Here is a 14,959-nt window from a genome sequence, read left to right as displayed (position 1 = left end):
GAAGGTACTCCTTCTAACCTCACACACCCAAAACCTTATGACACAGATGACTTTGTATTGCCTTTGCCTTATACAGACAATGGACCCCAGGACTGAGGATGTGTGACAAAAGAACCCTGGATCCAGTTCCCTCTCCTCCAGGCCATGGAGATCCCTCTCCCCAGCAATCCCACTTTGATGACAACCCTTCTACATAGTGTTGGGCAATCCTAATCATCACCCTCATCAGCACAATACCTCAGCCTTGATGCCCCCTTGAGTTACAATGGACTTTACCCTTTGCAAGCCTCGCCCTATCGGAACATTTCTTGTTCAAGCATGGTGGGTAGAGCACCCTCTGGGAAATAGTTACCTATTGGGATAGATGATATTGTTGTTCCTTTTCTTTTTGCTACTAATGCCATTTCTCAATGCCCTATTACCTCTGATCCTCTAGTTAGAGTACCATGGAATGTTTTCCTCCTGGTGAACAATACTTGGACCTTTAGTCTCATTAGGAATATTTCACAGATAACCATTGATTGTAATTCTACTATATGCCTCCATAATGACACGCTTTGGGAACCTGGGAGAAGTGGAATCATTGGATTTAGACCACTCTCCTTAGAAGGTGAAGCACACTCCATTACCCCTGATGATTTGCCTTCAGGTGTTACCATTCCCCCTCAAACACAGCTCTTACATTCATGGCCTGAACCATTTTTGCAGTGATGCAAATGACTCAAGTTTACTGATTCGTCATCTGACCCACTGCCCATAAGTGACCTCACGTGGAGAAACTTTCTCCCAAATAATAGGCCATACTTCCTCTCAGACAGTTTAATCTCCCGGACAAGACCTTATATACAAGGCTCCTATGAAAAAATTAACAATGCCTATACGACAAATAATAACTGGCTCACTAATGCCCAAGCTCTAAGGGCAAAAGATATAAAAGAGCCTCCTCAATTTGCCAAGCAATTACTATGTGGATCTTCAAAATGTATTGATATTGGGCCTAATGTCACTATGGATGCATTATGGTTCAACGATTCCTTTGAAAATCCTAATTCCACACTCCAAACCACAGGTCACATGTGTAAAATCTCCCTTTTTCTTTGTCACAGCCCCTACCCATCCCTTGCAGGATATCTTAATTGTTCAAATAATTGTAAATTAAGTAATTACTGGAATGCCTCTGATACTACAGCAGTACTACTGAGAACACCCCCTAGTCTATGGTTCTCCACAGATGAAAGCTATTCTATTCAAGAAGTACATATTACCACAGAAATATGCCTCTCCCGTATTCGGCCTGATTTTGGTATCACCACCACTATCATTGCGGCCTCCCTTGCAGCTGCCGCCACAGCCAATGCTGCTGGAATAGCCTTAACCCAGTCCACTGTGAATACTGCTACCATAAACCAAGTAGTACAATGCTCCAGCAAAACACTCACTCTTCAAGAACAAATTAATCTACATCTCCAAGGTGGCATACTAATGCTACAACAGCAAATTGACCTCATAGATGAAAAAACTGACATACTCCAACTGCACAAGAGCATTCCTTGTAGTCTCAATTTTCATGTGTATACCAAACACCTATTGCTGTAAAAACTTTTACCCAAGCTCGCTTAGAACTATCCTAAAGATTAAAGGGTCCCTAGGACTTATCCTTTAGAAATCTCATGATGACCTTACATGCTCACATTCGTATTTTGAATGAGACAAGAGCAAGCCTTATCCTCAACCCTACATTTCTTCAAAAGCTGTGGAACAAATTCTCTCTCTTTCTCGATCCTGCCAATTGGATCCTTGCTGGTATTGGATTTACTGCTATACTTCTTTTGTATGTTATTGTAAAATGTTTACACACCAAGTTGAAAAAAACAATAGAAACCAAACAATGTTGGTTCATGCCTGCAAAGAATCATCTCAGGTTAACACCAATGCTAAACAATCTGCCACCATATGACTCACTGCCCTTGACCACTTGTAAGGGATTTATATACATTGGGCTTCCTCCATGGGTAACCCCTTGCCAAAAGTTTATATAAACAGGGGGAATGTGGGTAGTCAGACTTTGGACTGTTAGCTGTGAAAGCCTCAGTGTGTTAGGAAAACCTATACATATTCAGGCCTAGCAGGGACACCTGCAGGATGGAGCATTCCACTTCAGTCAACTAGTAAGACATGCCACTTCTTCCCCAAATTGACATCAATGTTACAAGGGAACCCATATAGGAACCTGGTGGTCTGATCCTCCATAGCACATTGTGATTGGGCGAGAAACCTATAAAATATACATCTGCTCCTGCAATAAAGGAGTTTGCAAGCTGTTCACCATAAGCTTGCTTCCACCCAATTCCCAGAGTCTGGGTCTTGATTCCGCACCGCTTACCTTGCGTCCGAGCTAGTCTGGCACAAGAAAAGCAACATCAAGCTAAGTGAGATAAGTCAGTCCCAAAAAGCCAAAGGCCGAATAATCTCTCTGATAAGAGGATGATGATACATAAGGGGGGGTGGGAGGGAGACAAAAATGGAGGAAGGATGGATTGTATAGAGGAAAAGAAGGGTAGCAATGAATAAAGACAATGTGGTATGTTTTCAAAATGAAGTTTTGTTCAGTCTTAAAGAAATAAATGTCATGTCCAAGGAAACTGATGGAAATGGAGGACATAATCTAAGTGAGAAAAAACAGACTCAGAAAGTTAAGGATCATATGTTTTCTCTCATCTGTGGCAGCTAGAGAGAGAAGGAAAAGTAAGAGAACCTCATCAAAATGGAAGAAAGATCAGGACAGCAGAGAAAGGGAGTGGGGAAGGGAGAAAACAAAGAAAAGGGGTAGTATAGAGGGAAAAAACAACAAATTTGTGTTATGTGATGGTATGAATATAGCAAAATAAATCCCACTCTTATGGATAATTCTGATGTACCAAATAAAAACTTACAAAAAAAGAAAAAAAAAGACAGTATTGGAATAATTAACCAAAGATGGTGGAGAAGGAAGTCCCAGGTATCAGTCCTTCCTGAGAAGCAACTATTGACCTACTATGTGCTGTCTGAAGCAACTGTTCTGGAACTCTGGAATCTACTTGAAAATTATAGCATACAGGGAAATATTTGATAAAGAAAAGTTCTGATAAATCTCAGTGTCTTACATACCAGCTACTATTTCCCCATAGAGCAGCACCTACTGCAGGCAGCTGTGAGGACAGAGGTCTACAGTCCTGTTGCATCTTGTTGGTTTAGAATGAGCAACAGGGATTATGTCCTACAAAAATCCCCCTTGTATGCTTTGGTCACTTGATCTTAATCACTGAGGAGCCATTACAAAGGCTGGTCTTTGAATATTTTCCCATTCTCCCATACACTGAGTACAGTCATTTCAATTTGCATTTCATGGTTCCAATTTTGTAATTTTTGTATATTTTGTATCTTGTTTAGAATTATTTCCTTTTTACCTGAGGTGCAAATTTTGTCTTTTCTCAGGTAGATTATTAGTATCTATACAACAATGTTCATGTACTCTAGCTATTTAGTGATTCAATTTTAATTCTTTCATGATGATTCATGTAGATTTTTAAGGACAAGAGGTGCTTAAGGTGCTTGTGAAATATGTCTTGCCTGACCACTTATGTAGTCCTAGTAACCATAGAATTAAACGATGAACCACAAAATGTAGAAGCAATCAGATAACTGAGCTGTTGTTCACATTCTACCTCTTCCATTTTAATCAGGAAGCAGTCGATGAAGTCTCGAGGATTGTTTATATCCAGGGATTCTTGGTGTTCCTTTATTTTCTCCAAATAATACTGCATCATATCAGCAATATTCTTAAAAACTTTTCTATGACTCCCTGGGAAGTAATCAATGAGAGCAGGAAAATTGTTGCAGATCTACAAAATAAAAATATGTATTAATTATAAATAGGTATGGTATGCCCTAAAGAATGGAGTGAGCAATCTATGGACAGACTCCTCTAAAACTGTGAGCTCCAAAGGAACTTTTCCTCTTCTAAATAGTTATTTTCAGGCATTTTGGTCATAGTGGTGAAACAGTTGACTAAAACAAGCATCAAAAATCTCTACCCAGTTCATCTATGTTCCCATTCTTCCTTTTTACTATCCTGAATGAAGGTATTTCTCGGGGGTGTGTGTGTGTCACTTAGGGTTGATTTTTTTTATTGGTTCTTTTTAGATCCAATAAAATTCTATTGTTCTGACAATAGAATTCATTTTGACATTTATAAAAGCATGGAATACAATTTATTCTAATTTAGTCCCCAGTACTCCTCCTCCTCCTCCCTTCCTCCCACCACTGTTCCCTTCCTTCTGCTCTTCTGATCTTTCTGTTATTTACTTAAAATTTATTTTTTTAGATTAGTGTCTTGGGTATGTACACGTTGGTGAGATTCACTATGGTATATTTATATTGGGTATATAAGAATGTTAGGACAGATTCAATCCATTGTCTTTCCCTATCCTTTCCCTCTGCCCATTCCTTTATTCCCCTTTGTCTACTCAACAAATCTTTCTTCTCTTCTTTTTTTTTTTTATCTGTCCCACCATATTTGGAATTAGCTTCTGTATTTCAGAGAATACATTCAACCTTGTTTTGTGAGGGACTGGCTTATTTCACTAAGCATGATATTCACCAGATCCATCCATTTACTGGAAAATGCCAAAAAGTCATTCTTTATAACTGAGTATTATTCTACTGTGTATATACACCACATTTTCTTTATCCTTCATCTGTTGAAAGACATTTAGGTTGACTCCATAGCTTATTGTGAATTGTGCTATTACAAACATAGAAGTGGCTGCATCCCTGTAGTATGATGATTTTAAACCTGTGAATATATACAGAGGAATGTAATAATGGGGTAAAATTGTGGTTCCATTCACAGTGTTCTGAGGAATTGCCATACTGCCTTCCAGAGTAATTGAACCAATTTACAGTCCCATCAACAATGTATAACTTTTACCCGCATCCTAACCAGCATTTATTGTTACTTGTATTCTTGATAATCGCATTCTGATTGCAGTGAGGTGGAATCTCAGTGTATTTTTAATTTGCCTTTATCTAAGTTCTAGAGATGTCAAACAATTTTGTCCATATATTGTTGACCATCATTGTTTCTTCCTTTGAGACGTGTCTGTTTAGTTCCTTCACCATTTATTGATTGGGTTATATGGTTTTTTTGGTAAGTTTTATGAGTTCTTTATATATCCTGAATATCAATGCCCTATCTGAAGAGCATATGGCAAAGATTTTCTCCCATTCTGTAAGGTCTTACTTCACACTCACTCTTGATTATTATCTTGTTGTAAAAAAAAAAATAAACATTCATTTATTTCTTTTTTCCTTTTTTCTTGCACTTTAGGAGTCTTGTTTAGGAAGTCAGTACCTGAGCTAACATGTTGGAGTGTAGGCCTACATTTTCTTCTAGCAAGTACAAGATTTCTGGTCTAATCTTGGGTCTTTCATCCACTTTGAGTTGAATTTTGTGCAGGGTGAGAGCTAGGGGTTCAATTTCATTTCACCATATATAGATTTTGAATTTCCCCAGCACCAGTTGTTAAAAAGACTATCTTGTATCCAAAATAAGTTTTTTGAATCTTTTTCAAGTATCAGATACTGTATTTCTGCCAAGTAAAGTGATGAAATTTCTAATTGTTGATTGGAGTTAAACCCTTGTGAATGATGAGTCCTCCACAAGGGCCTGGAGCTCCACTGAGTTCCATGACCTTGGTCAAGTGCAGTCACCAAAGTACTTTATAAATATTAGACTTTGGAGGTTACTGGGAAAATCACTGGCCAGAGAGCCAATGGACTTGCTTGTCATCTCTATGTGGGCATTCATTTTCCTATGCATAAAGTGAAGGACCCAGTCATATTTTTCTGATACTCACTCCATGACACCCAACTCTGGACCAGACTGTGGTGTCAAGACTCACTCCACACTTGACCTATAGAAGGTTTGACAGGTAAGACTAAAGATTGTATGTTTTCTTAGAAAAAAGAGGTGGGATATTGACTCACCTGGAGCCATAAGGAGCTTAGAATCTTCACATTTTCATTTAATTTCTGTGTTAAATTTAGAAAACACTTATCTTTATAATCAAAACGATTTTGGAAGATAATGGAGCAGATCACATTGCAGGGAGCACACTCCAGGAGAAAAGTAGGATCACAGGGTGAGGCTAAAGAAATGGAAATATTAAAAATTAACATTAAAAAATATACAAAAATTATATTGCTGGGGGAGGTGCAAATTAGAGCAGCCACTCCAGAAAGCAGTGGCGATTCCTTAGAAAACTTGGAATGGAACCACCATTTGACCCAGCTAACCCACTCCTTGGCCTATACCCAAGGGACTTAAAATCAGCATACTATAGTGATGCAGCCACATCAATATTCATTGCTGCTCAATTCACAATAGCCAGGTTTTGGAACCAACCTAGATGTCCTTCAATTGATGAATGGATAAAGAAACTGTGGTATATGTACATGATGGAATATTACCCAGTCATAAAGAAGAATAAAATTATGGCTTTTGCAGGTAAATGGATGAAGTTGAAGAATATCATGCTAAGTGAGATAAGCCAGTCCCAAAAGACCAAAGACCAAATGATCTCTCTGATAAGCAGATGATGATATATAATGCGGGGTGGGAGGAAGGCAAGAATGGAGGAAGGATGGATTATATAGAGGAAAGAGGGGTAGGAGGGATGGGGGAAGGGAAAAATAGACTGAGACAAACATCATTACCTTATGTACATGTATGAATACACAAATGATATGACTCTATTTCATGTACAATCAGAGAAACAAGTTTTAGCGCATTTGTTTACAATGAATCAAAATAAATAAATTTTAAAAAATACATAAAAATATATTTATCTTTGAGATAACATGGAAGGAAAATTGTAGAAACTCTAATCAATATCTACCATGAAAAAAAAAAAAAAACCTCCCATGTTCAGAAACTGGAGGATTAACATTGTTAAAAGAATCATACTATGCAAATCAATTTACAGACCCAATTAAATTCACATGATAATGCTAAAGACATTCTTCACAGAACTAGAGAAAGCAACCCTAATTCAGGTGGAAGCACCAAAGAACAAAATAGTCAAGACAATCTTGAGCAAAGGAGCAAAGCTGGAGGCAGGACAGTGCTTGACTTCAAACCACCCTACAGAGCCACAGTGAGCAAACCAGCATGGCACAGGCATGAGACAGTGAAACAGAACAATGGAAGAGAATGGAGATGAGGGGGACAAAAAAGCACGCATCTACATTCAACTGATTCTCAACAAAGTTACCAAAACTTATGGTGGAGAAAGGAGAGCCTCTTCAATAACTGGAGAAGATGGCAACTTGACCCTTACCTCTCACCCCATACAAAATTCAACACAAAATGGCTCAGAGACATTCGTGTAAGACCTGAAACCCTAAAACAACTAGATTAAAAAAAAACAGGGGAAGCACCTCAACATGAACAAGTGATGATTTTTTTGGTGTATGACTCTAAAAGCAAAAATAGGCAAGTAGATTACATCAAATTGAAAAGCTCTTGCACAATAAACAGTCAACAGAGTGAAGAGACTTTCTCCAAAATGGGAGATAGGAATTGCCAATTACTCATCTCACAAAGGATCAAAATCTACAGTATATAAAGAACAACAACAACAAAAACCCAAGCATACAATTAAAAACCCGTAAATGATCTTAATAGGCACTTCTTAGTCATAAAGAAGAATGAAATCTTATTTACTGTATAGAAGACAGAACTGGGGGAAGTGATGTCAGAAACAAAAAGTCAGGTATGGCATGGTCTCTCTCAGGTGTGGAAGGTAAAATGAATGTGGACCTGAGGGTAGAATAGTGATTACTGGAGGTGGGGAAGGGAGTGTAGTTGTGGTGAGGAGAGTAGCAAGATGGAGAGAATGGATTTTAAGAGTATATGCTGCATGGAAGTGGGAGAACACCATAATGACCCTCATTAATGTGGACTGATTAAATATTAAGAAAAATGCAATAGAATAATTAAAAAATAAGCAAACAGAAAAATGATGTAAAGAAAAAAAAAAAGGAGCACGGCATAAGAGCAAAGCTTTCAAATGATCTACTCCTCCACCAGGCTCTGTTAACTGTTGCAGGGTTCTAAGATTTCACAACAAAGGTTTATTTTAGTATGAAGTTAGACAGTAATTAGAAAAGTCTGGAAATTTCTTTGTGTGTATGTCATTAACTGATCAAGTCTGATTTTTAATCTTACATTGTTGTTCATTTGGAAGAGAAATTTTTAAAAAGAGCATCTGGATCCAAGCTGAAAATCAGAGACACTGTGAGAAATAATTCATGGATCAGTAGAGAAGAGAGGGAGAGGTAAGTGATTACCATAAGCATGATTCATGAGACTTCTCAGGAGATATGCAAATCAATGGAAACCATATATAAGAATAATAACTAGGCACTGGCCTTGGAAAATCCTGAGAGATGTGAGACAGCAAAAACAACTCTACAACCACAGTTCCGTTAGGTGAAAGCACACCTCACTTGCTTCAGCTCCACAGGGTCTAAGGCTGATGTTTCCACTGTGTCCAATGGACAGTGGTGAAAGCTGTGGAATGGGAAACTCACAAATGTGCCCTGGGGAAACCCTGCTCTTTAACTCTTTAAGGGAATGGATCTCTAAACCTGTCTTCATGATGTAATGATTCACAAACAGAAATAACACTGGTCAGAGGAGGATTATGTGACCTTTACACCCACCATGCAGCACACTCATGCCTGTGCACAGGCAGCACAGACCCACAGACTCTGACTCTCTGCTTCAAATCATCCCTCCTCCACATGTGGACTGACAGCACCCATAATTAAGGTCTGGCTCTTGCTGAAACGTGTCTGCTAGACACAGAAGAGAGCAGTCTGTTAAGGACAGTGATATGATGAGTCACTCACACTTGGTTTTCCTCAACTCCTCCACAAGGCAGTGGGCTTCTTCTTGAACTCGGTCCTCAATGCTCCTCTTCCCCATCCCAAAATTCCGCAGAGTCATGAGTGAGAAACGCCTCATCTCTCTCCATCTGTTTCCACTAGTGAAAATGACTCCTAAATGAGGGAGAGAAGAATCTAGGAGGGATACCCCAGGCAAGGTAGAGGAAGCTCACGAGTGGCAGCCACAGAGATGGTCAGGCTCAACCTGGCTTTCTCTTTTCCTTTCTCCTCATCCCCATGATCATTGCTTAACCACCTCACATGCACACACCCTTACCTAATCCTTTAGTAATTCTGTCACCCATTGGGAAACTGCCTCTTCCAGAAAAAACTTCTCCATGATCAATCAGGGCTTCCTTCACAGCTTCATATCCATGCAACACCACAGTGGGCCTCATACCCAAATACAGAGTGAACACAGGGCCATAGACTTTCGACAACTGGAAATGGGAAAGAAAGTGCAAATATTTCATGAACAAGATCAGCATTTGATCTACACGTTTGGAATGATTCAGTCTATTATTCAGATTAATCTTATTATATTTTATTGTGCCACAAGCATCCTCAAATATTTCTGGATTTTGTTCACAAATGTGATGGCGATCACAGTCGTCATTTATGAATGGTCTGTGATGGTCCATGCCTGGCTTAGGCAATTCATAACTACACTAGAGTTAATTTTCACATTAATGCCTTTAGGGGACTTATTTATCTTGTTTTATATGCAGAGGAAATGAAAGCAGAGAGTTACAAACTCTTTTGTAGTATACCATAACTAATGAAGAGAGGACCCAAATTTGAGCCTTCATTTTGTCAACTTCTGGAGTCAGTCCTTGGTGCTTATCCACCTTTGCATGGATACCAAGTTGAATTCCTCCAGGTCATTAGCAGGGATAGTGTCATAGAGATTTTAACTGAATAAGCCCATGATGAGTACTGGGAGTGTATATTTTTAATGATGGCACCAAATGATCTTAACACTCATAGGCTGAGACCACAGGTATCACTAACACAGCAACAGAGTGAGTACCAGGGATGCAGTGCCCATCCATGTAGCATATCAATTTATCTCACCCCACAGCAATCTATAGGTTACTGACTGAAGCTTTATTCAAAACCCACAAGGATTCTGTTACCAGTCAGTAGACCCTGAATGGTTAATACTTTCTTTTTTTCTCTTACGCTGTTTCCCAGTCCATAGTTTTATTTTTATTAATGGCTTCACTGGGGTATGATTGAAAAATAAAAAATTTACATTTAGAGTGTGAAATGTGACATTGTGGTTTATGTAGACATTGCAAATTGATTCTCACAGTGAAGCTAATTAATATATACATCACCTGAGTATTAACATTTTCATGTGTGTGTGGTGAAAACACATTGGTAAATTTCAGGTATAAAATACATTGTTATTTACTGTAAATGCCATGCTGTTCCTTATGTCTCCAGTGCTTATTCACTTAGTAACGGAATGTACCCTTGGAACAACATCTCACCTTTTCTCCCACATCCCAGCCTCCAATAACCACCATCCTACTCTCTATTACATGAGTTTGAGACCCTCTGCTTTGTTTTGTAAGATTCCACATCTAAGTGAGATCATGTAGTGAAGGTCTTCTGTGTGGCTATTTCCCTCATCATAAAGTCCTCCAGGCTCATTCCATGTTGTGGCAAGTAGTAGAAGGACCAAGTAAAACTCTGCACCACTTCCACTACAGGAATATACAATTTGCCAGCAATACTCAGCAGATCCCACCTTAGGACGGAAGAATGGAAGCTGAGAGCTACTACAATAAATGGGCTCCTAAGTACAATATCTGGCAGCTGGCTAAGTGAGGAATGCAAAGAGATTTGGGGAACGAGAAGGATAGTAGATTGATACAGATATCATTACCATATATATATATATATATATATATATATATATATATATGTGTGTGTGTGTGTGTGCAAAAAATTTTTTTAAGAAAATATTTATCACTGTCAAGAAAAGATAATAAAAAAGAAATAAAAGTTAAGAAATAGAAAAAAAAATTTAAAAATTTAACAACTCAAAATAATTAACATCCAAAACCCCCCAAAATCCAATAAAAAATGGGCAAAGGAACTTGACGTGTATTTCACAGAAGAAATACGAATGATCAACAAATATATAAAAAAGTCAACATCTCTAGAGAAATGACTCCAGTCAGAATGGCAATGAGTAAGAATACAAGTAACAATAAATGTTGGTGAGGATATGGGGGAATATATTCATTCATACATTGATGGTGGTACTGCAAATTGATTGAATCACTCTGGAAAGCAGTTTTCCTTAGAAAACTTGGAATGGAACCACAATTTAACCCAGTTATCCCACTCTTCAGTTCATACCCAAAGCACTTAAAAATCAGCATACTACAGTGATGCAGCCACATCAATGTTTATATCAGCTTAATTCACAATAGCCAAAATATGGAACCAAAGTAGGTGTCCTTCAACAGATCAGTGAATTCAGAAAATGTGATATATATATAATAATTTGAACATTACTCAGTCATAAAGAAGAATGCAATCATGGCATTTGCTATAAATGGATGGAACTGGACAATATCATACTAATTGTAATAAGCCGGGACCAAAAACACAAAGGACAAATGTTTTCTGATATGTGAATGCTAACCCACAACAAGGAAGGATATGAAGCAGAAGAATAGAAGGTCATTAGATTAGACAAAGGGGAATAAAGGGAGGGGAAGAAAAAGGACAGTGGAATGAATCTGAAATAACTTTGCTCATAAATGAATACACAACTAGTGAAACTCTACATTATGTACAACCACCAAAATGGGATCCTAATTGCAGTGGGATGTCCTCCATGTATGTGTAATCAAAGTACACTCTACTGTCATGTGCATTTAAAACTAAATAAAAATAGTTAAAATTTTTTTCAAATATCATTTCATTGTAATTTATTATATTTTACTTCTTTCCATTGTGCAAGGTTTGTATATATGTGTGTGTGTGTGTGTGTGTGTGTGTGTGTGTGTGTGCATGTCGGTTCTCAAAGCACAAATGGTTCAATATATGTATAGGAAGCCAGAATTAAAGACAGGCAGTTAGGATAGACAGGTGTTCAGGCTGAACTGAGAAAATGGAGGCCAGTTTATATCCTAGAAGTTTGAGACTGCCCCTGGGAGATTGGAATGCCAATGTGTCCAGAGCCCTTAATTACTAAGATTACCTGCCTATACTACTCCTCCCAAAAATTGCATATGGGGAGTTCTTAATTAATGCCCCCTGGGCTGCCTCCTGCCTGGATCACTCCATTTGGCCCCTCCCCACATCCATCTGCTTCTCACATTTTGGCCATCCCACCTGCATCTCCTGGACCTCATCACATAGACAGGAAGGAGAGATAAGGGAGAAGAGAGCCAGAGAACAAAGGAAACTTCAGGCTACGAAAGATGAAGGGTGCCCTTACATCTTGGGATACCAAAATACCAACCATGGCCCCCTTCTCTCACCCAGGAGAAGTCTGTGTTACCTCTTTTAAATAACATCTGCTCTATAGGCTTGCCTGGGCATGCTTCTCTAATGTTCAAACTTCAACATTTGAGGAAGCTGAAGTCATCACCGATAACTAGCGGTATCATAAATGTTTATATAATTTTGCTTTCATCACTACTATATTCACTTGCACCTGTTTATTATTTGGCCGTGGTTTCATGGAGGAGGGGTGTATTCATGCATGGTTTGAATTGTGTTGATCTTACATTTGCTTGTTGGCTGTTCCTTGGTTTTTCCCCTTCTTCATTCTCTTCTCCTAATAACAGTTCAACTTTTTGTTCCCTCTACCTCTTGTTATATGTAAACTATTTACAGTTAATTTTTTATTCCTTTTACTTTATAGTTAACATTTGTGATCTATCTTATTCCTCACCAGTCTTCACTTTTTTCAACTTTTCAAACATTCCCAGGCCTTCCTATCCTATTTTCTCTCCACATAAGAAAGTGCAATTTGATCAAATATAGAATTATATACTTTATGCAATTCCTACCTCACTCACGTTGTCATGATTATTAACACAGCTGGCAATGTACTAGATGCCAGCTGTCTAATGACTGATCTCATTTTTTATTGCTGATTCTACAATTTCTCTATAGGTGGCAATTAGATGTCAAAATAGATACTGGACATTGTCTTAAGGCTGTAATCTGTGGATAACAATAGTGTTGCTCCTGGCCCACCACTTCCTCTAAGTGGGGCTGGAAAGAGAGTGGGTCACTTCGGGTTCACAGGGTAAATATCCTGCTCCCAAGCAGCAATCCCAACTGAGCCAGTAACAAGGAATCTCACCCCACTCATTATCTAGCCCCACCTCATCTTCAATATTACTTCAACACATAGACTTGAGGGGACAAAAACCTGAAACCAACAACCAGGCCCCAAGGAGGATCCACCAGAGGGGACCTCAGGTCACACTCCTGAACCTCCTCAAATATCAAAACTGAGAGAAGTCCCAGAACAAAAGAGATAACTACACACAAAAGGACATTGCTATAAAAAGGGAAAGGGGAATCCATCTCAATTGAAGTGCAACTCCTAGACCTCTGAAAACTTGAGGAAAATAGACAAACAAATATTTCCCCAAATTCACAAATCCCCTAAAAGTAGTTCACAGATGGGAAAGGGCATGAAATACCAGACAAAGAGAGAAACAACTGATCCTCAAAATGTTCAATGTACTAAAGAAACCGTAAGTAATGAATTAAGAGAGAAAATCAGGGACTCAAAGACCATTTCAATAAAGAAATAGAGATATTGAAAAAATAGTTAAAACTGGAAATGAATGACACACTTAATACAAATTCACTCAAAAGCATCATGTACTAATTAGAATGTGCAGAAAATAGAAAATCCCACCAAATGACTATGAAACAATGAAGAGCAGGAGTACTCTAGACATTGGCAATTTTGATATTGATATCAAAGTATTAAATTTAAATGTTTCTTTTATCCCAGGTGCATTTTTTCATTACACTACTTCTAAGAATAGAAAACTACAAAAAGCAAGGGAAACATCAAAATCCACAGAGTATCCGCTGTGCAACAATCTGTTTTAACAAATTGCCTTGTGCATATATTTAATTTAAAATGAAGGATTGATTTATTTACCCTTTACAAGCCACTGGAGAAGCATCGACATACTTACATTAGTTAAGGTTTGGGGGAAGTTTTTAGCATCTATCTGTAGGATATTCCCAAGGATTGGCAGAGGCATGGGTCCAGGTGGGAGTTTCCCTCTCCCAGGTCTCTGTCTCCATAGTGAGAGGAGAAGCAGACAGGAGAGACTGATCACCAGGACCACGACTGGATCCATTGAAGTCTTCTACTACTGAGACAACTGTGAGCTTGCAATCAATGTAAAGCTTTTAAAATGCTCCCTGTTATTCAAAATGTGTCCCTTTGACATAAATCACTGAGGCAATCAACTAGGTAAGTACTGATCCCTTCCAAGTGTACAATGGTCATCTGATAAAGATAAAAGCAAACTGTTGTTTACACTCTCTCCTTTCCAAACTTCTATCCATAGCAATCTAGTTCAGTCACTCTGGGATAGATCACAGGAATAGGCATTTAAAACAAACAAGCAAGAAAATATGCACACAAGCACAGGACCTCTGCTGCTACCAAAGTGCAGGTAGAATTAAGAAAAAATGAAACATTTGATCCAAAATATTGCTCAACATGCTGCATTCTCAGATTGATGATTGGTGGAAATTCATGACTTGAAGAAATAAGTGTATCTCAGATTTTATATAAAAATAAACATGTAATGAACATGTAATACTTCATCAAACAGTAAGATAGTTTGTCATTGAAAATCAAGTCTTTTAAATATATTAAAATATTGAACTAACAACCCAAGTTTCTAAGCATAAACTAGGTAGTACAACTTAAACATTTTGAAATACCAAACACACA

General features: G+C 38.2%; 1 protein-coding gene across 1 annotated transcript in view; it reads right to left on the bottom strand.

The window, feature by feature from the left end:
* LOC124985100 (cytochrome P450 2C19-like) overlaps positions 1–14,424 on the bottom strand; it is a 37,059-nt gene extending 22,635 nt beyond the window's left edge. Inside the window, exons 1-5 of the mRNA XM_047553479.1 lie at positions 14,187–14,424; positions 9,269–9,431; positions 8,956–9,105; positions 6,028–6,188; positions 3,705–3,881 (exon numbers count right to left, since the gene is read on the bottom strand). Of these exons, the coding sequence (XP_047409435.1) occupies positions 3,705–3,881; positions 6,028–6,188; positions 8,956–9,105; positions 9,269–9,431; positions 14,187–14,354 (819 nt within the window). The 5' untranslated portion in view covers positions 14,355–14,424. The remainder of the gene's footprint in view (positions 1–3,704; positions 3,882–6,027; positions 6,189–8,955; positions 9,106–9,268; positions 9,432–14,186) is intronic.
* Positions 14,425–14,959: the final 535 nt, after the last annotated feature.

This window comes from Sciurus carolinensis, chromosome 5, assembly GCF_902686445.1.
Source record: "Sciurus carolinensis chromosome 5, mSciCar1.2, whole genome shotgun sequence".
NCBI classification, from domain to species: domain Eukaryota; kingdom Metazoa; phylum Chordata; class Mammalia; order Rodentia; family Sciuridae; genus Sciurus; species Sciurus carolinensis.
Note: the sequence above shows the minus strand (reverse complement) of the source record. Positions and strands in the feature narration are given on the sequence as shown.